This window comes from Camelina sativa, chromosome 2, assembly GCF_030686135.1.
Source record: "Camelina sativa cultivar CO46 ecotype springtype chromosome 2, ASM3068613v1".
Taxonomy (NCBI): Eukaryota; Viridiplantae; Streptophyta; class Magnoliopsida; order Brassicales; family Brassicaceae; genus Camelina; species Camelina sativa.
This window is the reverse complement of record NC_141881.1, coordinates 14,982,369-15,008,834: the sequence shown is the minus strand read 5'-3', so window position 1 is coordinate 15,008,834 and position 26,466 is coordinate 14,982,369. Positions and strand designations below refer to the sequence as shown.

The 26,466-nt window shown below is 42.4% G+C and overlaps 2 protein-coding genes, 1 non-coding gene and 1 pseudogene across 3 annotated transcripts; 2 read left to right on the top strand and 2 right to left on the bottom strand.

The window, feature by feature from the left end:
• Positions 1-794: 794 nt before the first annotated feature.
• On the bottom strand, positions 795-901 carry LOC147948639 (small nucleolar RNA R71). The gene has a single exon (XR_015586110.1). It is a non-coding gene; the product is annotated as a small nucleolar RNA R71 (small nucleolar RNA).
• Positions 902-7,528: 6,627 nt separating this feature from the next.
• LOC147948638 (uncharacterized) lies at positions 7,529-8,488 on the top strand. Its single transcript, XM_087467924.1, has one exon. The coding sequence runs from the start codon at positions 7,529-7,531 to the stop codon at positions 8,486-8,488; it is 960 nt and encodes a 319-aa protein (XP_087324050.1).
• Positions 8,489-18,117: 9,629 nt separating this feature from the next.
• LOC147948637 (uncharacterized) lies at positions 18,118-18,767 on the top strand. The gene is made up of 2 exons (XM_087467921.1): positions 18,118-18,308; positions 18,353-18,767. Exons 1-2 carry the CDS (start codon positions 18,118-18,120, stop codon positions 18,765-18,767), a joined length of 606 nt encoding a protein of 201 aa, XP_087324047.1.
• Positions 18,768-19,635: 868 nt separating this feature from the next.
• On the bottom strand, positions 19,636-20,986 carry LOC104748698 (putative F-box protein At3g23950 pseudogene; annotated as a pseudogene).
• Between the last annotated feature and the right edge of the window lie 5,480 nt (positions 20,987-26,466).

Genomic DNA, 26,466 nt, shown 5'->3' with positions numbered 1-26,466 from the left:
TATTACTTAGCTTGACTTGCTTGATTCTGATTGCATCCTATCTGCTAGCATAACAACCATTTGGATTGATAACCCTTTGTACTACAACTGCATAGGGAATTGATACCCTTGCTAGATCAAGTTCGTTTGTTTATATTTGTTTCAGATACTGACTTGTTTGCTTTCATCTTTGTTTGTTTTGAATCTCAGGTACAACCCGAGCACCCATTCGACCCGTCACTCGATCACCTGGATCGAGTTGATCCTCGTGTACACACTCGGATACTTGCTTGTGCATGCAAACACAATCCAGAGGTAGCCAGAACCTGAATTCTTTCATCGACAACATCGACAGACCTCGGCTACTCAGACAACAACAAGTTCAACCGGAACTAGCAACCATTGAGGAGACGATGAATAATCAGAACGGTCCACCAGCTCCTCAAGCAAGGACCAACATAGGAGCAGGAGATGCTCCGACTACTCACACTCAGAGGAATGGCATTGTGCCACCAGCTGTGCAGAACAACAATTTTGAGATCAAGAGTAGTCTCATCCAGATGATACAGAGCAACAAGTTTCATGGAATGCCAATGGAGGACCGATTGGATCATCTGGATGAATTTGATAGGCTCTGTAGCCTAACTAAGATAAATGGAGTCAGTGAAGATGGATTCAAGCTCAGGCTTTTCCCATTCTTTTTGGGAGATAAAGCACACATCTGGGAGAAATCGCTCCCTAAGGAGTCCATCACCACTTGGGAAGCGTGCAAGAAAGCATTCCTAGCCAAATTCTTCTCCAACTCCAGAACCGCAAGGCTGCGAAATGAAATTTCCAGCTTCGTACAGAAGAACAACGAAACGTTCAATGAAGCTTGGGAACGTTTCAAGGGGTACACAACTCGATGTCCACATCACGGATTCAGTAATGCTTCATTGCTGAGCACACTATACCGAGGAGTATTACCCAAGATACGGATGTTGCTGGACACCGCAAGCAATGGTAACTTCCTCAACAAGGATGTTGATGAAGGTTGGGACCTAGTTGAGAACTTGGCTCAATCTGATGGCAACTACAATGAGGATTATGATCGCTCTGTGCAATCTAATGGAGAGGAAGATGCCAAGTACAAGAGAGACATGAAAGCCCTCAATGACAAGCTCGATCAGCTCCTCAACCAGCAGAAGCATGCCCATGCTATATCAGAGGAAGAGCAGTTTCAACAACAAGATGGGGAGACTATGCAGCTAGAGGATGTTAACTACATCAACAACCAAGGAGGGTACAACATAGGGTACAACAACTCCAAGCCGAATCCGAATCTGTCTTATCGGAACCTGAATGTTGTGAATCCTCAAGACCAAACCTACCCATCTGCAGTTCAAGGGAACCAAACCCAACAGAAGCATTTTGTCCAGTACAACCAAGGCTATGCGCCTAAGCAACAATACCAAGGGTTCTACAACCAACCACCAGGGTTCCAACAACACCAAGGTCCACCGAACCAGTCACAAGAAGCCGAGTTATGAGGTCTTATTCAGCAAATGATTCAGCAATAGGCTACAGCTTCTATGGACATCGTGAAACGGTTCGCAGAAATGAGCAACAAGATCGACTCAGGATACAATGACCTCAATGCCAAGTACGAATCACTCAACACAAAGGTTCGATACCTGGAAGGCCACCACAACAACCAACCCGCACCAAAGATCAATCAACTGCCGGGTAAAGCTGTTCAAAACCCCAAGGATTATGCGACTGCTCAAGCCATTTTCCTGGATGATGACTATGAGGACTACCTCACTGGGGACAGTGATGATCACGATGGGGAGGATGTGGATGACTCAATGAAGAATGAGGCCAAATACTATATATCCGAGTATGAACCCGAGCCTTCACCCGAAGAGACTGATCGAGTTGATCATCGAGCACTGGTTCGAGAATCACAAACTGACGAACAACCCGAAGTGGAACCCGATGACGTACACGATGGTGTTGATCGGATGATGCATCGAGTAGATGTTGAGAAAGGAGATCAACCTCAACCACATGCACTGGTAGGATGGGAGTTGGAGGAAAGGTTCAATGCTGTACTTGACATCCAGTTGGAGGTGCTTGCAGAGCAAATGGCTAAGCGCAAAGCTCCAGCACCTAAGCTTTTGCCCCCACATAAGCTTTAGCAGGAAGCTGCAAAGGAAGCAGCTAGATTGGAGGATGAGGTTAAGGAGGCTGTCAAGGAAATCAGATTTGAAAGTCTGAGAAGTTGAATTTGTTTGGATCCTGAGGTAAGAATTGAGGAAATACTTGAAGATCCTGGCTCTTTCACATTGCCGTGTTCAATAGGATTTCATATTTTCAAGAGCTGCTAGTGTGATCTTGGAGCTTCGGTCAGCATTATGCCGCTTTCAATTGCTAACAAGCTGGGATTCACCGACTTCAAACCAAGTAAGCAGTATCTGGTTCTGATAGAACAGTAAGACATCCGATTGGAATTTTAGAAAATCTGCCTCTAAGGATTGGGAGACTGGAAGTGCCTACCGACTTCATGATCCTGGATATGGATATGAAACCGGATGATCCACTGATTCTAGGAAGACCATTTTTGGCAACAGTTGGTGCAGTGATCGAAGTGAAACGAGGCAAGATTAGGATAGAACATGGTGAGCACTTCAAGATGGAGTTTGATATGAAGAAAGGGGTTAAGAGGCCAACCATAGATGGTCAAGCTTTTTCCACCAGGACCAAACAAAGAAAAATGCTACATCTTGAAGAGGTCAACACCACATTTGCCATGGAACCTGGACAAAATCTGGTAGATCTTTTGGACCAGCCTACTTCAGTGGAGAGGATTCCAGAATCTCTTCCACATGGATCCCATGCTTAAGGAGCATGAAGAGTCAAGCTTAGTGACTCTAAACAAGCTCACTTGGGAGGAAGTCCCAAAGGTATCTTTTAATTTTAGTCTGTTTGCTTTATTTACTTTTATTTAATTTTTCTATTTTTGCAATTTCATAAAAAAAAAAAGAAAAAAATGGAAAATTGGGAAGAGGGAATTAGTAAACCCGAGGGTCAACCCGACACCATACTCGTCGCGCCTGATCGTGTCTCTGCTCGGGTAGCGAGTGGAGTCCGAATTCCACAAGCCAAGTCCACTATCGGCAAAGCCCACCAACCAAACCCTAGCCTATTTAAGGGTCTCGACTTTCTCTCCCCAAGCATCACCGATAAGTTTCTCTCAACCCTAAAGTTTTTGTGTTTCATAGTTTCTATTCTCTCTCAACCTAAAGTCTTACTCGATTTTCTTTGGAGACTAACCCTATTAATCCCAAGAACTAGCTTTTCTTTTTCTTCTCCAGGACTCGACATGGAGCCAACCTCTAGAACCTACCAAAGGAAGGGAAGAAGATCCACCTCTGCCGCTGCTACAACCGTAGGAGACGCCGCTGAAGTTCAACAACCCCAAGGAAGAGGAAATGTTCCACATTCCCAACCGTTGGATGGACGTTTAGCCTCCCCAACCCGATGCACAACTTGATCCACCACCCAACCTGATGCTCGAGTAACCGATCGAGTAAGCCCCCAAGTTCGCTCACCGAGTCCAATGGCGAGTGCTGTCCGCTGTTCTCCTCGACGTAGGGACCTGTCTACGTTCGAAAAGACGCTCACCAACCCTATGGAGGTCGATTCTGATGCTGGAGGGGAAGAACAAGGGGAGATCCAAACCTCTCGATCAAGGAGTAGAGCCGCAATTGCAAGGGGGAAAAGACCGGCTTCGGAGAAGGCTGAGAAGGTGGTTCAGAGAGCAGTGGTTGAAGAATATCAACACGCTGAGGAGGAGGAAAGAGAAAGAGAAGAGGAGCATAGAGAGTGAACCCGCCAAGCCTCGCGGAGGCTAAAGCAAAAGGAAGTCGACACTCCGGCGAGATTGTTCAAAGTCTTCCGAAAGATGAGGTTTGTTGGTACCTGATACCCTCACCGTGAGACCAAGAAGCAATTGGACATCGCTAGAGATGTTGAATTTCTGTTCGATATGTGCCACCTGGGCAATATGATATGATCCCATCTAGAAGCTTATGAGGAGGAGACGGTCCACTTCCTTTCAACCCTGAAGCTGCACTATTTTGAGGTCCACCCGACCCTACTACCCGATGGGGGGATCAGGTTCATCATCTTCTCCGTTCGGAACACGGAATACCGCCTGACTTTCAAAGAGATGGAGACGCTGTATGGCTTCAAAGCTGGTAGTGGGGAAGGTATGGAGGTCAGCAAGGAAGAGATGAGGTCCCTATGGCTGACAATAGGAGATAAGCACCCCTACAAGTCCACGAGCTCCAAATCTGCTCAAATAAGGAGCCCTGTTTTGAGGTATTTTCACAAGTCCCTCGCATGCACTCTTTTTGCTAGAAAAGTGACTGGGAATGTGAACAACCATGAGCTTCTGTTGTTGGATATTGCATTGTGTGGAGTTTTGGATAGTGCTAGGGATGGAACACCGCTAGTAGGAGACATAGCTGATACTAGTATGTTGTTCGTGCTACTCGATCAATTTCTGTACTTGAAATCTTGGGCTGTGAAAAGTAGAGAAGGAGGCGGAGAGATCTCTATTGGGGGACCACCAACCAAACCCTAGCCTATTTAAGGGTCTCGACTTTCTCTCCCCAAGCATCACCGATAAGTTTCTCTCAACCCTAAAGTTTTTGTGTTTCATAGTTTCTATTCTCTCTCAACCTAAAGTCTTACTCGATTTTCTTTGGAGACTAACCCTATTAATCCCAAGAACTAGCTTTTCTTTTTCTTCTCCAGGACTCGACATGGAGCCAACCTCTAGAACCTACCAAAGGAAGGGAAGAAGATCCACCTCTGCCGCTGCTACAACCGTAGGAGACGCCGCTGAAGTTCAACAACCCCAAGGAAGAGGAAATGTTCCACATTCCCAACCGTTGGATGGACGTTTAGCCTCCCCAACCCGATGCACAACTTGATCCACCACCCAACCTGATGCTCGAGTAACCGATCGAGTAAGCCCCCAAGTTCGCTCACCGAGTCCAATGGCGAGTGCTGTCCGCTGTTCTCCTCGACGTAGGGACCTGTCTACGTTCGAAAAGACGCTCACCAACCCTATGGAGGTCGATTCTGATGCTGGAGGGGAAGAACAAGGGGAGATCCAAACCTCTCGATCAAGGAGTAGAGCCGCAATTGCAAGGGGGAAAAGACCGGCTTCGGAGAAGGCTGAGAAGGTGGTTCAGAGAGCAGTGGTTGAAGAATATCAACACGCTGAGGAGGAGGAAAGAGAAAGAGAAGAGGAGCATAGAGAGTGAACCCGCCAAGCCTCGCGGAGGCTAAAGCAAAAGGAAGTCGACACTCCGGCGAGATTGTTCAAAGTCTTCCGAAAGATGAGGTTTGTTGGTACCTGATACCCTCACCGTGAGACCAAGAAGCAATTGGACATCGCTAGAGATGTTGAATTTCTGTTCGATATGTGCCACCTGGGCAATATGATATGATCCCATCTAGAAGCTTATGAGGAGGAGACGGTCCACTTCCTTTCAACCCTGAAGCTGCACTATTTTGAGGTCCACCCGACCCTACTACCCGATGGGGGGATCAGGTTCATCATCTTCTCCGTTCGGAACACGGAATACCGCCTGACTTTCAAAGAGATGGAGACGCTGTATGGCTTCAAAGCTGGTAGTGGGGAAGGTATGGAGGTCAGCAAGGAAGAGATGAGGTCCCTATGGCTGACAATAGGAGATAAGCACCCCTACAAGTCCATGAGCTCCAAATCTGCTCAAATAAGGAGCCCTGTTTTGAGGTATTTTCACAAGTCCCTCGCATGCACTCTTTTTGCTAGAAAAGTGACTGGGAATGTGAACAACCATGAGCTTCTGTTGTTGGATATTGCATTGTGTGGAGTTTTGGATAGTGCTAGGGATGGAACACCGCTAGTAGGAGACATAGCTGATACTAGTATGTTGTTCGTGCTACTCGATCAATTTCTGTACTTGAAATCTTGGGCTGTGAAAAGTAGAGAAGGAGGCGGAGAGATCTCTATTGGGGGACTAGTCACACCAATCTTAGTGGCATGCGATTGGAGGTCATCCTGCAACTCTTACCTCAGCTGAGATTGATCGAACAAGGGAGCTTATGCCTTTCAGACTGACGGAGAATCTTCAGGATCTCCTAATTGCTGAAATCACTGACTCCGAGATAGAGAGATAATTTTTCTCCATGCCTGCCAACAAGACTCCTTGTCCGGATGGTTATACGGGTTGAATTCTATAGAACTTCTTGGGATATCATTAGGGCTGATCTTACTGCAGCAGTCCAAGAGTTCTTTCGTCATGGTAACCTGCTCAAGCAAATCAATGCGACGGCGCTGATTCTGATTCCTAAGGAAATAGGTGCAGACATGGTAACTAACTTCAGACCCATCTCGTGCTGCAATGTCATCTATAAGGTGATTTCCAAGATCTTAGCTTGTCGAATGGAGGATAGTCTTCCCATGATGATCTCCAACTCTCAGTCAGCGTTTGTCAAAGGCAGACTTCTCGTTGAAAATGTTCTGTTAGCTTCTAAGATGGTCCAAGGTTTTGGGAGGAGTAATGTCTCACCACGTGCTCTATTGAAGGTAGACCTGAGGAATGCGTTTGATTGTGTTCATTGGGACTTTATCCTAAAGATTCTCGAGATTGCTCAGTTTCCCCCTAAATTCATAAATTGGGTGGAACAGTGTGTCACCACCACCTCCTTCTCGGTCAACATCAATGGAGAGTTATGCGGCTATTTCAAAGGTGGAAGAGGACTAAGGCAGGGGGACCCTCTCTCTCCCACCCTGTTTTTTATAGCCACGGAAGCTCTTTCCAATCTCATCAGCCAGAGCTTTGCTTCGGGACGAATAGGGTATCATCCCCTGGGCAAGGACCCCATCGTCTCCCATCTCGCTTTTGCTGATGATCTTATGGTGTTCTTTCATGGAGGAAGTAATTCCCTTCAAGAGATTGCCTGTCTACTGGATGAGTTCAAGTCACTCTCATGTCTGAGCATGAATCGTGACAAATCCATGCTCTTTGTAGCAGGAATTCCTCCAGAGGATCGGGACCATCTAGCACTCTCGGGCTTCCACATTGGATCCTTTCCTGTGCGGTATCTTGGGCTGCCTCTCCTTCATCGCAAGCCCAGGAAAGCTGATTATTCACCTCTTCTGGACAATATCAAGGCTCAATTCGCCTCTTGGTCCACTAAAGTGCTCTCTTTTGCGGGCAGGCTTCAACTTATCTCAGCAGTGATTTACAGCTCTGTGAACTTCTGGTCTTCTGCCTTTGCTCTTCCTAAAGGTTTTCTTAGAGCCATTGAATCCATGTGTAACTCATTCCTTTGGTCTGGAAACATGGAAAAACGGGCCACAGCAAAAGTCTCCTGGAAAGATATCTGCCTACCTAAAAAGGAAGGAGGGCTTGGTCTCAGAAATTTCTCGGTTTGGAACAAAGCGCTTAACCTCAAACTGGTTTGGCTATTGTTTTAGAACAGCGGTTCTATCTGGGTTGCATGGATGAAGAAGCACATGCTAAAAAGCAACAACTTCTGGACTGCTCAAGTGAATACAGGGGCTTCTTGGATGTTGAAATCTTTCAATGCCTTGAAGCCGATGGCCAAACCTTTATTGGGATGTACTATAGGTGATGGGAACACTGCGAGCTACTGGTTTGATAACCGGTCTTGTCTGGGACCTCTGTTTGATGTCATTGGCAAGGATGGACCGAGACTAATGGGTATCCAATGGGAAGCGACTGTTGCTCAAGGAACTGGTCCTCAAGATTGGAAACTTCCATCCCACATGACCAGAAATGCTCTGCTCTTATCATTCCACAACGCTCTCCTCATGGTGGATCCTCCCCATGAATCTGCAGGTGCTGATTGTTACTCCTGGGGACCAGAAGGGCAGCGAAAAGAGTTCTTTAGCACTAAGACAACCTGGGAAGTTGTGAGACCTTCATCGGGGATCAAGGAATGGAGAAAGGCAATCTGGTTTAAGAGGGCTATTCCAAAGCACTCCTTCACGTTCTGGGTTGCGAATCATGATAGCCTCCCAGTGCAGTCGAGACTTCTCAGTTGGGAAATCAATATAGACGCTGCCTGTGTTTTATGCTCTAAGGAAATAGAGAATAAGGAGCATCTGTTCCTGCATTGTGACTACTCTCTCCAACTATGGGGTCTTGTTCTCACGCGCCTTGGTCAACCAAACCTCATCTTCTCCTCCTGGCAAACTCTGATCAGCTGGCTTATTGGTAATACAGCTGGTTTGTCGTCCATGCTCAAGAAACTGGTCACCCAAGCAACTATCTATCTCATCTGGAAGGAACGCAACACTCGCTCTCACGGTGGTGTTCTCTCTATCCCTGATTCTCTGTTTCGAGTTCTTGACAGAACAATCAGGGACATTCTACTAGCTCATCAGCACAGCAAACAAGGAAAAGGGCTACTTCTCAAATGGCTTGCCCATTTATATTGACTCTTATTACTCGGATATGTAATCTAATCTCCATTTCCTGAAGCCGTTTGTCTCCTATAACGATCAGCTTTTTTTTTTTTGGACTGTCATTATATATATAAACTTGTGTAAATCTCAAGTTCCTTTTGGTAATATAATTAACAGTTATAAAAAAAAATGCTTTTTGTATAATGAAAATCGAAACACGTTGAGATTTATGGCTTCATGTGTATAATAATTAACATAATTAAACGAACAAATAACCCTAACAAAAAATAAATACATGAAAAAAAAGATAATACAATATACAATATATATTTTTCATGCGGAAGAGAGAGAGATCTGTATCCAAGTATATATACATTGAATGCTCGTTTTAGATAGTGAGAAGAGTTTGATAGATCCAAATATTGAATGCTCGCTATAATAGTAACTGAAAAAAAGGAAAAATTTGGTCTTACCTGATTTTGTTGGGAAAGAGAGAAGAGAAAAAGTACAAAAGAGGCTGTTTACTGGGCGGCAGCAGAAAACAAAACAGCTTATGTTATCGATATTGTGGGTTTAAAAGAAAATTAGCTTACAATTATTTATTGAATCATAAGTCGGAAATCATTAGGTTTAATATTAGACCTGGACATAAAACCGTATCCTGTTGTAAATTAGAGAGTTTATGGAGTAAATCTCTTAGGTTCTTATTGATAGGAATTAAGGTTACAACAAGTATATATAGGGATTACAAGGACTCAAGCTAAACCGACATAGGACTAAGGATCGCCGACGGGCTTCGGCTAATGGGCCTAATGCGCGCGGACCAAGTATGGCCGATAGGCTGAGTATAGACGGACTGGATAATGGGCCGGTTGATGGAGTCTACTAAGTGTTTTACAACACTCCCCCTTGGACGATATGACCGTTGGGACATTAAAACCTTACCAGGAAAACCCATTGGGACAAAACCTTAGTGAAGGAAAAAGAGTACAGCACACATTGCTCCCCCTGTTCCAAACATCACTCCAAGTCCTTAAGCCTCCGCATTCCAATCTGGTGCGTGAGCTTCTTGAATGTTGTTGTCGGTAATGCCTTGGTGAAGAGATCGGCTGAGTTGTCACATGACTGAACTTGTACCACTTGAACTTCTCCGGCCTTTTGTAGTTCATGTGTGTAGAAGAACTTCGGCAGGATGTGCTTTGTCCGATCTCCCTTGATGTAACCTTCCTTGAGTTGTGCGATGCAGGCTGTATTGTCTTCATAGATAACCGTTGCTGATTTGTCTGTGTCCATGCCACTGTCTGTCCGAATGTGCTGAGTCATTGACCGCAACCAAACACACTCACGGCTGGCTTCATGCATGGCTAGGATCTCCGCGTGATTTGAGGATGTGGCTACTAGAGTCTGCTTCATAGAACGCCAAGAGATCGCTGTACCACCGTGTGTAAACACATAACCTGTTTGTGACTTTCCATTATGTGGATCGGACAGATAACCTGCATCAGCAAAACCAACTAAACCTTCTTTGTTATGGTTAGTGTAAAATAAACCAAAGTCTGTCGTTCCCTGTAGGTAACACAGAACATGTTTTATACCATTCCAGTGCCTTATGGTCGGACAAGAACTGTATCTTGCCAGAAGGTTTACTGTGAAGCATATGTCAGGTCTAGTGTGGCTAGCCAAGAACATTAATGCTCCTATAGCACTGAGGTAAGGCATTTCAGGACCAAGAATTTCTTCATTGTCCTTCTTAGGAGCAAATGGGTCTTTATCCACTTCCACACTTCTCACAACCATTGGGCTAGTCAATGAGTGAGCTTGCTCCATATTAAATCTCTTGAGTACCTTTTCTGTGTATGCCTTTTGGTGCACAAGGATCCCATTGTTTATGTACTCAAGCTGCAACCCCAAACAGAATTTTGTTTTGCCTAGGTCTTTCATCTCAAACTCTCTTTTGAGATATTCTACTGTTTGGGTGATTTCCCCAGAGGTTCCAAGGATGTTTAAATCATCCACATATACTGCTATTATCACAAATCCCTTATTCGCGAATTTCTTTATGAATATACATGGACTGATCGGGTCATTCCTATAACCTTCCTTGGCCAAATATTCACTTAGCCGGTTATACCACATTCGACCACTCTGTCTCAGTCCATAAAGCGATTTGTCTAGCCTTATGCAGTACTGGTCTCTAGAACCCTTCTTATCTTTGAGTTCTATACCCTCTGGTAATCTCATGTAAATTTTATTATCCAGTGGACCGTATAGATATGCAGTTACAACATCCATTAACCGCAGATCTAATCTTTCTCTTATGGCCAGACTTATTAGATATCTAAAAGTCGTTGCATCCATCACAGGGGAGTAGGTCTCCTCATAATCTATTCCAGGTCTTTGAGAGAATCCTTGTGCTACGAGCCTTGCCTTGTATCTGACAATCTCGTTTTTCTCATTTCTCTTTCTTACAAAGACCCATTTGTGTCCAACTGGTTTAATTTCTGGTGTTATCCTTAAGGTCGGACCAAACACACTTCTCTTCTTTAAAGAGTTTAGCTCCACATCAATGGCTTCTTTCCATTTAAGCCAATCTTTGCTTTGTGTACACTCTAGTATAGATGTGGGCTCATGATCCTCATTTATGTCAAGTGCTACCTTGTATGCAAATATATCATCAATGTCAACATCTTTTCGATTCCATTGTATTCCAGACATAATATAGTTTATTGAGATCTTATTGTTGTCAACTCCTTCAGGCTCTTGAGGTTCAGCGTCCTGAGCCTCATCAGGTGCCGTAGGAGTTTCTGTGACAACGTCTGGCTTTTCTGTAATTCCCTTAGCCTCGGTCTGTTTTGCACTCTTTGTTTTCCGAGGATTCTTATCTTTGGAACCTAATGGTCTACCCCATTTCAAACGTGGCATAGACTCTGTAGCAACTTGATTATTGTGTTCCTTGTTAACATCAATACGTACTGGTGCATTGCAAGCTGGTATGTACGATTTTGTAACTCTCTTTGGGTCAGCAAAGGAATCTGGCAATTGGTTAGCTAGCTGTTGAAGATGTATAATCTTCTGAACTTTTGCATCACATGCTATAGTTCGAGGATCTTGCCATTCTAAGGATGTTTGATTCCATGTCAGTTCTTTGCCCAGCTTGCTGGTCTCCCCACCTAGCATAGGGAATTCGGACTCAATAAATTGACAGTCCGCGTATCTGGCCTTAAACAGGTCTCCTGTCAGTGGCTCAAGATACCTTATTATGGTGGGAGACTCATACCCCACATATATTCCCATTCTCCTTTGTGGTCCCATCTTTGTTCTCTGTGGTGGAGCAATTGGTATATAAACGGCACAACCAAATGTCTTAAGATGGGATAAGTCTGGCTCTTGACCCGATAGGAGTTGGGATGTGGAATATTTGTGTTCACTAGATGGCCTGATGCGTATGAGTTCTGCTGCATGTAAGACTGCGTGTCCCCAAGCCGACACAGGAAGCTTCGATCGCATTAATAATGGTCGAGCTATCAATTGTATTCGTTTAATGAAGGATTCAGCTAATCCGTTTTGTGTATGTACATGTGCCACAGGATGTTCCACACTCACCCCCATGGACATACAGTAATCATTAAACGCTTGGGATGTAAATTCACCAGCATTATCTAGACGTATAGTCTTAAGTGGAAAGTCTGGAAAATGTGCTCTTAATCGAATGATTTGAGCTAAGAGCTTAGCAAATGCTAAGTTTCTCGTGGATAACAAGCATACGTGGGACCATCTGGTTGATGCATCTATCATCACCATGAAATATCGAAATGTCCCACTAGGTGGGTGTATTGGCCCACATATGTCACCTTGTATCCTTTCCAGAAAATGCAAAGTCTCTCTTGTGACTTTTACTGGTTATGGTCTTACAATAAGTTTTCCTTGTGCACATGCCACACATGTGAGATTCTTAGGGAGAACTTTTCTTTCTTTAAGGTTGTGCCCTTTTGAACTCTTTATCAATTTACGCATCATGTTAGTTCCCGGATGGCCAAGCCGGTCATGCCATAAAGTGAAACTTTCTTTGTATATTTTGTGCTTAGCCAAATTGGCTTCTATCATGTTAATCTTAGCATGGTATAGACCAGAGGCTAAGGCAGGTATAGTCTCTAGGATCTTCTTTTGTCCTTTCACATTTTCTGTAATGTAGAGGAACTCTTTAGATCCTTCACCCTTGGTTTCAATATGATAACCATTTGACCTTATGTCTTTAAAGCTCAATAAGCTTCTCTTAGAGCTGGGTGAGTATAGAGCATCACATAACTCAATATGAGTTCCATTAGGTAACAATATGTGTGCTTGGCCGTAGCCTTCTATAAGATTTGCTATACCCGCAATTGTATTAACATTTGCACTTTTTAGTATAAGATTTATAAAATATCTCTTATCTTTTAGTATGGTGTGGCTGGAGCCACTATCCACTACTAGTTCACTCATGTCCTCGGCCATGTCTATAAATAGGACAAGAATTTCGAATTTTAATAGAACAATTTATAATAAAATCCATTGAATTTAAATCAAAGCAATTATCCATTACATTAAAAGGAAATTAAATCATAAAGCATAGAAAATAAACCAAAATAAATTTGAAATTCATTCAACATCTTTGAGGCAGTCGGAAGTCTCATATCCTAGCAAATCATCATTCTCATGATCGAAGTCTCCTTCATCATCGATGTGTACATAGTTTGCTTCTGGATTTTTCTTAAGAGATTCTTGATATGCATCAATGAGGTGTCTGGGAGTTCTGCAGTGCTTGGCCCAGTGGTTTGACATACCACATCGATGGCAAGTCGATTTGGCCTTGGAGTTTGGCTTAAAGGACCCACGGCCCTTACCACCGCGTCCGCGGCCTCCTCGACCAGCCTGGCCCCCACGACCACTACGTCCTCTACCACCACTGCCACACTCCTTCAGAATATTTATAATTATAATTATAATTTTGAATATTTCAATCAGTTTTATACCTAAATATCAAAAGAATAATCAAGATAACTAAAATATTATGTTACATAAGTTAAAGTTAAGCTAATTTAATAAATTTTTCGGGTACTCGAGTTCTAAAATTTGTAACCCGAACCTGATACTACCCGAACCAAATCAAATCCATATATCAAAAAATACCCAATAGATTCTATCTTTCTAAACCCATTTACCCGAATCCGATTGGGTAACACCCAAACCCGAACGGATTACCCGAATGCCTAACCCTAGGTTTATACATCTTTTTTTATATCAAACGCTGTGGTAACTGAAAATAAAGTACATTTCACTATGGCTTTTTACTTTTGTCTTTTTTTTTTATTCATTAAAAAAAGATTGTAAGAAGCTGGAAATTAATTTTATGAAGATATATTTCTATATAGAATATAATATAAATATTTCAAAGGAGGAAATATATATATTTTTGAATATATATAAGTTTGTTTGACTACAAAGAGATAGTATTAAAAGCTTTTAAAAACTTGTCTGACTATTAAAATTTAACTTTTCATGAGTAAGCTTTTTTATATATGTTTAATAAACAAATTTATTTTGTTTTTAAATTCAATGGCTTTTCAGAGAATTTTGTCAAAATTAATGTTAATTCTATAAATATTATTAAGAAAATATCAGAATTATACAATTTAAACATTTCTACTTTTATAAATATCTAAATTACATCTTATATATACTGTAATAGTATATCAGTTCTTCAATATAAAAAGATCTTTTTATAGGATTTTGTTTTGGTAAATTATATTTATCTCAAAGGGCTCGAGCATGATAAATAAATTGTATATTACTAATACAAGAACATGCCTAGTACTTGGTTACATCACATAACAGTAAAACATTCACATTTGAAGTTTGATTAAAACTTAAAAAACAGAATACCATTAACAAGATCATGACACACGTTAATTGTATCATTCAGTTGACACATGTCAATTCTAAATTTATTAAATCTTTAAAAAATAAAATTGTAAAAATTCAAAACCTACCATAAAAAAAAGTTTTATATAACAGTAAAATAAAGAAAAAAAAACCTAATTTTAATTAATATAAAACTTAAAAAAAAAAACATTTTTAAACTTCCAAATGTAAAACAAAAGTTTTGTTTTTAACAGTTTTAAAAAATATTAAAAGGCAATTATAAGACACAACCATCCACACACTCGCTATCGTCTTCGTTTCCATATAGGAGAAAGTAGCCACATTTGTTCTCCACTCGCTACCCCTGTTAAAACTCAAGACGCAACCATCCATACACTGGCTATCGTCTTCGTTTTCCTTGTGAAGACTAAACGCTAATGTCTTCAAGTTAAACAAGACCATACCTTTCTTGTCCATGCACCACAGGTAGATGATATCAGAGTTCAAAGGATGCATCACCAGATTCACCACCGAGAAATAATCGGTACCTAACAACTCGATCATAGAAACCAAGCTGACTTCCCATAAGAGTTGCCACGCCTCCTCAGGACCATCAGTGTACTTGACCATCCTTCTCCATATACTCGCTGCAACTATTAAAACTCAAGACTCAACCATCCATACACTTACAAACGTCTTCAGTTTCCTTAATTGTGAAGACTAAACACTTTAGTCCTCAAGTTAATAAATGAGGTTTTGATTAATTGAAATTATGGTGATAGCAGGAAGATGTACAACTTATGAAGAACATGGGAATCGATGTTTACAGATTCTCCGTTTCTTGGTCCCGCATCTTTCCAAGTATGTATTTCTGATCTTGTTGTGTTTTGTTTTGTTTTAGAATATACTTTACATTGAGTAATGTAATGTTACTATATAAGTACATGATAGAGATGTGATGAGAGGAGAACACCTTAGTGTTTAGGAAATAATATTGACTCTCATAATTATTATCTTTAGGTTACATAAAATTATATAGCACAAGAGTTTCATAAACTATAGTGATTGCAATATCTAAAATAATAAATATAGAATATATTGTTATTAATCGTGTGATCTTCTAGATCTCTCTATACCCCCTCAAGCTCAAGGTGTCATGGAGTGAAGGCTTGAGATTGATTTGACCGAAGAAGCATTACGCTTGAACCATGTTATTAGACGAATATACCGTAAAATGCCTTGGTGAAGGCAAGAGGAAGCAAATAGCTTAGAGGAAGTCGTGAACGACTTAGAAACTTATGATCAACGTTGGATCATGAACGAGATAAGTCGTTGAGAAGAATATAGCTTAAAGAAGTAATGGTGACTTGACCGGATCGACTATGGCCTGCAAAAAGATGCAAAAATGCACACATATGGAGGAGTTTCGAGTGGAGAGGCGGCGGAGCTGGTTCTTGTTGGAGCAGCGGCAACGGAGCTTTTCTTCATTGGAAGGCGGCTCGGCTGTGACTTGGCCGGATTTCAGAGAGATCATGTCACCATCAACGTCTCCAGTGGTGAAGATGGAAGATCTCGTGTTGGTGATATCATGAGGTGAGATAGCTAGGCTTGTCTCGTAGAAGAAAAAGTCAATGATTTTTTTTTTTGTTTTTTTTCTTTTTTTGGTGAGAAAGTAGTGATAAAAAAAAAAAAGACAAACAGATGGAGAAGCTCAATAGCTTAGACAAGGTATGGGTTAATAAGGAGTTTGATTGTTAGATCTAAACTCAAGCATAACCTGCTCTGATACCATGATAGAGATATGATGAGAGGAGAACACCTTAGTGTTTATGAAATAATATATTGACTCTCATAATTATTATCTTTAGGTTACATAGAATTATATAGTACAATCGGATGTGTGCGGTATTTCAGAGATGGTACAAGCGGTCAATCCATTTGTTACAGAGCGTATGAACAGTGATTTAACTAAGGATATCACAGAGATGGAAGTTCGAAGGCTCTATTCGCAATGCATCCGGAGAAAACTCCAGGACCGGACGGGATGACATCCTTTTCTTTCAGAGGTTTTGGCCTCATCTTAAAGGGGATTTGGTTGCTCTGGTTAGAGATTTCTTTCGATCTGGGAGGTTTGATCCCAGAATTAATGAGACTAATATTTGTTTGATCCCAAAGGTGGAAACACCTAAAAGAATGGCAGAATTCAGGCCTATTAGTTTGTGTAATGTTAGTAATAAGATCATTTCGAAGATTCTTTGTTTCCGATTAAAGAAGATTTTACCCTCAATTATTTGTAAAACACAATTGGCTTTTGTTTCTGGTCGGTTAATTACAGATAATATCATGGTGGCTCAAGAGATGTTTCATGGTTTACAGACAAATAGGATGTGTATTTCAGAATTTTTGGCTTTCAAAACGGATATGAGCAAGGCCTATGACCGTTTCGAATGGGATTTCTTGAAGGCGGTCTTAATTAGGTTAGGCTTTGATACTAGATGGATTTCTTGGATAATGTGGTGTGTGAGTTTGGTTTCCTTTCAAGTGCTGCTGAATGGTCAACCCTGTGGCTCCATTTTGCCAAAAAGGGGCCTGCGACAGGGGGATCCTTTGTCCCCTTACTTGTTTATTCTTTGTACTGAGGTTTTGATAGCTAATATAAAAAAGGTAGAGTGGGAGGAAAAAATTTCGGGTATTAAGATTGCCCGTGATTCGCCCCCGATTTCTCATTTGCTTTTCGCGGATGATAGTCTGTTTTTCTATAAAACGGATGAAGAACAATGTTCAACAGTCATGAATATCATTGGCAACTATGGTAGAGCATCCGGTCAGGAGGTCAATTTGGACAAATCCTCTATTATGTTTGGTAAAACGGTGACTTCAGAGGTCAAGGACAGGGTAAAATCTGTCATTGGAATTTCAAGGAAGGGGGTATGGGTTCCTATTTGGGAATTCCTGAGAGTCTCGGAGGATCAAGTGTTCAAGTCTTTGGTTACGTTCGAGATAGGTTGAATGACCGGGTGAATGGTTGGACAGCAAAATTGTTATCTAAGGGAGGGAAGGAAGTATTACTAAAGTCGGAGGCTTTGGCTCTTCCTACATATGTTATGTCTTGCTTCAAACTCCCTCAAGGCTTAACGACCAAATTGACGAGTGCAATTTCAAACTTCTGGTGGAGCTCTGATGGGAAAGATCGGGGGCTTCACTGGGTGGCTTGGGATAAAATGTGTAGAGATAAATCCGAGGGAGGTTTGGGATTTCATGATTTGGAGACCTTCAATGATGCTTTATTGGCTAAACAGTATTAGCGTTTAATACAGTTTCCGAATTCTTTGTTTGCTCAAGTGTTTAGAGGTCGATATTTCAGGAACAAACATCCGTTGATGGCGAAAAAACCTTACTCACCCTCCTTTGGGTGGAGAAGTATTTTTTCAACAAAAAGTTTAGTGGAAAAAGGTGCCCGATGGGGGGTTGGGTCAGGCTCTAACATTTCGGTTTGGCGTGATCCCTAGATTCCGGATCAGCATCCTCGACCTACAAACGGTAGGGGACGACAACTACACCCAAATCTAATGGTAAATCATTTGATTAATCCAAGGACTAAAGAGTGGCGTTTACCTATCCTTCAGGAATTTATGGATCCGGAGGATATCCAAATTATTAAGAGTTTGCCTATTAGCAAATCCTTTAAGCAAGATCGATTGGTGTGGCATTATACACAATCTGGTCGATTTTCGGTTAAGTCGGGTTATAAGGTAGTTCAAGCTATGAAGGCTGAAGTTGAAATCGGTCCTAACTTTAATGTCCTGAAGGCTCAGGCTTGGGATCTTCCGGTACCACCTAAAATCAAACATTTTTTCTGGCAGATTGCATCTGGCTCTCTTCTGGTGACGGTGCGATTAGCTTCCTGGGGAGTTAATTGTGATGTGGTATGCAAGAGATGTGAACTAGCGGCAGAGTCTATTAATCATACTTTTTTTTGAATGTCCTCGTTCCCGTCAGGTGTGGGAGAGGGTTTTTGATGGATTACACATGGACAAGTTCCCTTTTTTGGTTCGATCTATTCAAATCTAGATTTTATATATGGAAAAGGGATAGCCCCTATGGCTTTAGGAGCTCCTCACAGTTTGAGCTCCTAAATGGCCGTCAGGGTAAGGCCGAGTCGATGGAACCTTTGCATATTCCGGAAATGTTAATTCGTTGTCAAGTTGATGGTTCGTGGAAATCTTTGGAACCACATTCAGGTTTAGGTTGGTGGTGTGGTGATGGTGAGAGTAAGACTTTAGTCTTGGGTTTAAGATGTCAACGTCGCAGTGCGTCCCCACTTCATTCAGAGATGGAAGCGTTATTATGGGCGATGCAGTGTATCCTTTCCAGAGGCATTGATTGTCAGAGGTTCGAGACGGATTCTGCATAGTTATTATCAATGGTGCAAGCTCCGGAGGAGTGGCCGACTTTCTCTACGCTTCTAGATGAGTTCCAGGTGCTTAGTGCCTCCTTGCCTCTTTTCACCATTTCCAAAATCCCAAGGACGTCCAATGTGAAGGCTGATTGTTTAGCTCGTTCTTCTAGATTGTTATTGTCGGAAACGATTTTTGTAAACAACTCTCCTCCAGTTTGGGCAACCAATCTAGAAGTTTTATTTTAATTAATGTTTGGTTGAAAAAAAAAAGAATTATATAGTACAAGAGTTTCCTAAACTATAATGATTGTAATATCTAAAATAATAAATATAAAATATATTGTTATTAATCTTGTGATCTTCTAGATCTCTCTATAGTACAAAGTATGAAATCTTTAAAAACTCAAAGCGTGATAATAATACTATGCTTGATGATGGATCCAAGTCTTCAGTAATTTATTTTCCCTTCCCTTACTCCTTATTGCTTTCACTTGATCTTTGATGAAGAAGATCAATAATCTTTTTTATGGGTGTATTTGGTTTGGTAGTGTTTCTCACGTTATGAGAATACAACCTTTGTTGTAACGATTCAACAGACACACATATATATACATGTATATACAGTTACCTTTGAAGAGTTGTACTGGTTCATGTTAGCACTGCTTAATAATGCATAGACATAACATATATATGTATATATATCATTTCTATAATTTAATTAAGAGAAAGAAAGAGGATTATCAATACATCCAAATTCTAATACATTAATCGAAACCAATTCATCACAGTGTTGTCTTTAAAATTAGAATCCACAATATTAAATATAAATTTGAACTTTATGTTTAAATCGAAAGACACATAGGAAACCCGTGTCACATAGAATATAAAACACCTATAAATCACTGTTTCAATTGAATAGAAAGGTTCACGTCCTTACATAATGCTGCAAATGTTTGTCCTAGTGGATGCATGAAAAAATGTATTACAAATAAACTCAAAACATAGCTACACACTAAGTAGGTGGAGGACGAGGGAGCCGGTGCAACCAACGAGGGAGAACATACTGTGAAAAGAGGAGAGGGTTAGGAACCCTGTTAAACCGTGGGACAAAGAAGCCACATATGTTCTCCATATACTTCCTACACCTGTTAAAACTCAAGACGCAACCATCCATACACTTGCTATCGTCTTCGTTTTCCTTGTGAAGACAGAACGCTAATGTCCTCAAGTTAAACAAGACCATACCTTTCTTGTCCATGCACCACAGGTAGATGATCTCAGACTTCAAAGGATGCATCACCACCGGGAAATAATCGATACCTAACAACTCGATCATCGAAACCAAGCTGACTTCCCATAAGAGCTGCCACGCCTCCTCAGGACCATCAGTGTACTTAAACAGCCTCCAAGCCCGTAACGTGCGGTTTTCATTTTCACGGTACTCATTGAAATACACAATCGACCCTTCAGAGGTTGTAAAGGTTCTCCTAAAACGCCGCAACACATCATCTTTTTCACTATCGGGGAAAGATATGATACGACACCCATCATCAACATTACCTCCATAGAAATCATAGGCCATAAAAGAAGAGATGAGACTTGAAAACCAGGGAAGTATCCCATTCAAAGCAATCGCCTTGCGTTGGCCAAACCAGCAATCATGACGAGGACAAGTAACATTTCGATTTTCCCACTTCCCTGTGTCAGATGAGTAAATCGAAAAACCGACTTTAGTACGACCGTGACTCATCACAAACACTACCTTGGAACTCACAACGATACCACTCCGCATTTTCGTAACCAATCCAGTGTCCTTGAAACGCTCATGCAGCCGTAATCTCTCAAGATCTTTCAAAGAGAGGAAAGGAGGGAGAGGGACTCGAAACCACTCTTTAAACAAAGGGTTTCCAACATAATACATAGAAGTATCATCGGCAGCTTCTAAGTAAACCAAGACCAATCCATCGGTGCAAGCTGATGAAAGATCCCGGGGAACGAGCAAGTCCCCATGTTTTGCATCCATGATGACCCACGATTTCAAGTGTCAGCTTGTGAGGTTGCATTTGAATGATAGACCACGAGATTGAAGAAGATGAGTTGTGAGAGATGAAGTGATCTCGGAAGAAGTCTGAATCGATCAAATCTTTCCATTCTTTGCACACTGATCTGAATCTTGCAATGCTTTTCAACGGAAGTCGCACGAAGACAACAAACGCCACTTCAGGAATATTCATTTCTGCAAACAAACAACATATAACTAATAAATTACATAAAACCAAAAAAGAAATGCTTTTTGTATAATAAAAATCATAACACGTTGAGATTTATGGCTTCATGCGTATAATAATTAACATAATTAAACGAACAAACAACCAAAACTACAAATAAATACATGAAAAAGATAATACAATATACGATATATTTTTTTCATGCGGAAGAGAGAGATCTATATCCAAGTATATATATATATTGAATGCTCGTTTTAGATAGTGAGAAGAGCTTGATAGATCCAAATATTGAATGCTCTCTATAATGGTAACTGAAAAAAAGAAAAATTTGGAGTATTACCTGATTTCGTTGGGAAAGAGATAAGACAAAAAGTACAAAAGAGATTGTTATACTGGGCGGCAGCAGAGAACAAAATAGTTTATGTTATAGATATTGTGGGGTTGAAAATTAGCTTACAATTATTATAGAATCGTAACTCGTAAATTATTAGGTTAAATATTAGGTCTGAGCATAAAAAAAACCATATCCAAATATACAATCCGAAACCGGAACAAAAAAACCGAGTTCGGGTGAAAAGATCGACCTATTTAAAAAAAAAAAATAAATAATAAATAACTACAACTAGTGGTCCCATACCCACTAGCCACCTAACCACAATCACAACCAACAGCGGAATAACAATACCAATAAATATCCAATAATCAAATGACAGGAAACATAGAACCAGCAACCTAGCAATGTTCTAATGATCCAACTCTAGCAACCTAGCAATGCCAGACAACATCAAACCGAGTCCCTAGAACATCCTCCTCTTTATTGCCTTGATTCCATGATCACACTTTGTCTTTACCTGCACCACAAACACATATTGCAATGCATAAGTATTTTATAAACACTCAGTAAGGCAATCCTCCCATCTACTGGGCTATACACACAAGCAATAGAGTATTTCTAACCATCATACAACAATCAACAAACAACAAATAACAAACCAGGACTCTGCATCGACCGAACCAACATGCATCGACCGACACCAAATGGAGGTTGCGTCGACCGATGCAAGATCTGCGTCGACCGATACACGGTTAACTTGCATCGACCGATGCTCCCAATGCATCGACCGACGCATGCTCGACATAACACGAAAATCCTAGAGTTTATGCGCTGTCCTCGCATCTGCATCGACCAACGCACAACGTGCATCGACCGATGCAATGCCGAGCATTGTTTTCCTCCGAAGCTTCTCACCGGATCTTCGTTCCTACAACCACAAAACTCAATCCCAAGCCACAAGAAAGCTTCCTAACGTCCATAGCGACAATCTAACAAGTCTAACATCACACCACAAGCAGATTAAAGAGTTCTCTAGCTTAGATAAGCTATGGTCCTGCACTTACCTTTGTCAAGACGAATCTGAACCTAAACACAAGAAGAAAACGCCTCTAGGAAGCTCCTACAACGTTCTAAGCCTCAAATCTCACCAAGAAATGCCACCAATCACGCAAAATCTCCAAAACTTCTTAGGAACTTTTTCTCTCTTTCGTTCTCTCTCAAAAACGGCCACAACACCATGAATGAGACCAAAAATCGTGTTAAGGGTTTCCTTTACCCAAAATGCAGCGTTTGACTTAAGTCAAAACGCAGAAACTCACCCTTGCATCGACCGATGCATACCAGGCGTCATTTGCTCTCGACTTTTGGACTTTACTTTACTCATAGGCCTAGACCTTGAGCTCTTATTGGCTCCTCATCAGACCTAAGTCTGCATGCCAAATGTTGGCTCCTCATCGGGCCTAAACCCGCATGCCATAAAATATAAGGAAAAATCCAAACTCGTCTCTCGGGTCGTCACCCTACAGCGCGCCTCCGGACCGTCATCCAAAGTCGATATACCAACCATACTCCCAAGCCACAAAGTCTCTAAATATGGCAGTACTAGGAGAACCTAAGTCCTCCAAGAGCCGCGAGTAAACAATTCTGAACACGTCTGAGTCCTATCCCTATCCAGGTTTCCTTCCCGTGGCTCGCGTAAAACATCTCAATGTCCTACCAACCACATATCCCCTCACTGGAATACCTCATGACCACACAAGGATCATATACATGCCGCAAGGGCTGCCACTAAGGCCAAACAAAATGTCCTAAAGAGGACCGCCACCAAGGCCGAACAAAATGTCCAAAAGAGGACCGCCACCAAGGCCAAACAAATGTCCTAAAGAGGACTGCCACCAACGCCAAATAAATGTCCGAAAGAGGACCGCCACCAAGGCCACTCGTTCCGAAGGACCGTCACAAAGACCATCTGTCCCGAAGGACCGCCTAAACAGGCACTCTGGCTAAACAGCCCGCCACAAAGGCGAAACAATTGGCTAAACAGCCCACCACAAAGGCCACACAATGGCTAAACAGCCCGCCACAAAGGCCACACACGGCTAAACAGCCCGCCACAAAGGCCACACAATGTCTAAAAAGACCGCCACACACGGGCACACTGACTCGAAAGTCTGCCACTAAGGCCACAGAAGCCCTCCAAGGCTCTCCACAACTAAAATGGACAATTCTAACTCCCGCAAAACTTTCCATATTTAGCACTTTCCATTTTTGGAACCTCCTAATTCAGGAAACTTTCCTCCAAAAACCCTGCCTCACGGAAACTTTGTACCTCGAACACCACCTCATCTTGTTACTGAGTCGCACAACCAACCACTCCAAGCGACCGAGTAAACAAGAGAGATGGACTGGAATACTCCATTCCCGCTCCAGCCACGGATTACAGATAGAACCAGGCTAAACAAGCTCAAGTCGCGGCTTGCTTCTCATATCACTTCTTGAACCTTGCTTTCATCTTCGCCTCAGGCTCCCAAGTCTGCTCCTCAACACCATCACAGTCCCATAGGACTCTCATCAAAGGAATCTTCTTCTTCCGAAGTTCCTTGATCCTTTTCTCGAGAACCCTCATTGGTCTCGCCTCCAATGTCATGTTAGGCTGAAGATCCTCAGGAATCTTAGCCAACACCTGCTCACCCTCACAGAGACACTTTTGCAACATAGACATAGACACATGGAAAACCTTATGGAATGCACGCATCACCTCAGGTAACTCCAGTCTATATGCCACTGGTCCAACCCGCTCAATCACTCTGAATGGACCCATATACCTCGGACTCAACTTAGTCTCTGACAATGACCTGTTCAGACCCCGCAACATGGCCATCTTGAGGTACACTTTGTCTCCTACCTGAAACTCAAGATCTCTCCTCCTCCTATCCGCATAACTCCTCTGTCTATCATGAGCCTCCTTCATGTTCAGCTTTAGAACCTGAATCTTCTCTGAGGTCTCCTGAACAAAACTAGCACCAAACATGCTCCTCTCCCCCACCTAAGTCCAGCATAATGGTGTACGACATGGTCTCCCATACAAAGCCTCATAAGGAGCCATCTTAATACTCGCCTGATAGTTGTTGTTGTAAGAAAACTCTACCAGGTTCAGGTGATCTGCCCAGTGGCCACCCCAATCCAACACACACATCCTCAGCAAATCCTCCAGCGTCTGGATCGTCCTCTCAGACTGTCTATCTGTTTGGGGATGATAAGCTGTACTCATATGCACCTTAGTGCCCATCTCTGCCTGAAATGCCTTCCAGAACACCAAAGTGAACTTAGAATCTTTGTCAGACACAATGCTCGCTGGCACCCCATGCAATCTGACTATCTCTCTCACATACTTCTTAGCCAAGACCGCTGCTCCATCAGTCTTCTTAATGGCTAGAAAATGTGCTGACTTAGTCAACCGGTCCACAATAACCCAAATAGCATCAAAGGTCCGTGAGACTGGCAATCCTACCACAAAACCCATAGTGATCATATCCCACTTCCACTAAGGAATGGGTAAACTTCAGTAACCCGCCAGGAACCTGATGCTCAGCCTTCACTAGCTGACACACGTCGCACCTCGAAACCCAACTAGCCACATCCTTCTTCATCCTGATCCAATGATAGTACCTCTTGAGATCACGGTACATCTTAGTCGTTCCTGGATGAATGGACAACTTGTTCATATGAGCCTCTCTCAGAATCTCCTGCCTCACCTCCTCATCCTTGGGCACACAAACCCGACCGTGCACCAAGATAGTACCATTATCGGAGACCTGATACTCTGAATCCACATCCTGAGAGGCATTCACCAGCCCCAAATCCTTCTCCTGAGCCAACCGCATCCTACTCAGAAGATCTGCTCTATCTACAGCTTCCAAACCCAACGGTTCCTGTGAAACAGCACACAAGCTCAAAGCACTGATCTCCCCTACCAGAGACTCCATCTCCTGCTCCTGAGTCGAAGCTACCCTCTTCCGACTCAGAGCATCTGCAACCGTGTTAGCCTTACCAGGGTGATAGGCTATCTCCAAATCATAGTCTGCCACAAGTTCCATCCACCGCCTCTGCCTCAAGTGCAACTCAGGCTGAGTGAATATACACTTCAGACTCTTATGATCTGTAAACACCTGTACCTTTGCACCATAAAGATAAGATCTCCAAATCTTCAGGGTAAAAACTACAGCACCCATCTCCAAATCATGAGTAGGATAGTTGCCTTCATGCACCCGCAACTGCCGCGAATCGTAGGCAATCACCTTCCCATGCTGCATCAGAACACACCCCAAACCAACCCTAGATGCATCTGTATAAAACACATAGGGTTCCCCCCTGCTCAGGCAAAGCCAACACTGGCGCAGTAGTCAACATCTCCTTCAGGCTTGCAAAGCCTTTGATATGTCTATATTTTGTCTCTGCTAAGCATGTATTTGCCATGCATTTAGTTAGGATAACTAGTTGTTTTGCATAAATTTGTAGTCTCTTTTGTACACTTTGCATATTTAGGTAGTTCTTACATCATTCTTGCATACATTGTGAATTTTGGAGTATTTCAGGTATCTAGGAGACGTCGGGAACACATCGTTCGAGTCGCCGTTCGACGTTGTTCGAGTCACCCACTCGAGCAACACCTTGACCGTCGTTTAAGTCACCCACTCGAGCAACACCTTGACCGTCGATCGAGTCGTCACCCACTCGAGCAACACCTTGACCATCGATCGAGTCCCCGTTCGAGTCGTCCTTCGAGCCACCGGTTGGGGGATTCAGCTTTTGATGTCTTTATCAAAGTTATAGAGAATTCAGTCATCTTTCCAATGCCGTTTATTTCAAGCCAATCGGAGGTATGGTTCAAAAGTTAACATCGTTTTAGTGGAAGCGTTTACATCCAGCTCGAGTCGCCACCCGTCGACTCGACCCTACAGCTCGAGTCGCCACCCGTCGACTCGACCCTCCAGCTCGAGCCGCTGCCCGTAGACTCGACCCTCCTCCACTCGAGCCAACACCATCACCCACTCGAGCCACTACTCGTTCGCACATGTCAGGAAGACGTTCCGTCTTATACGCTTCAGGAGATTCTCAAACTGACTCTTCATCTTGTCGTTTTAAGTTTTAG

What these genes read in the sequence shown, in the direction of transcription:
- LOC147948637 (XM_087467921.1), top strand. Translation starts at nt 18,118, where the DNA reads ATGAAGGCTGAAGTTGAAATCGGTCCTAACTTTAATGTCCTGAAGGCT. An exon ending in AGATGTGAACTAGCGGCAGA is followed by an intron (nt 18,309 to 18,352) that starts GTCTATTAATCA and finishes CGTTCCCGTCAG; the next exon opens with GTGTGGGAGAGGGTTTTTGA.
- LOC147948638 (XM_087467924.1), top strand. Translation starts at nt 7,529, where the DNA reads ATGAAGAAGCACATGCTAAAAAGCAACAACTTCTGGACTGCTCAAGTG.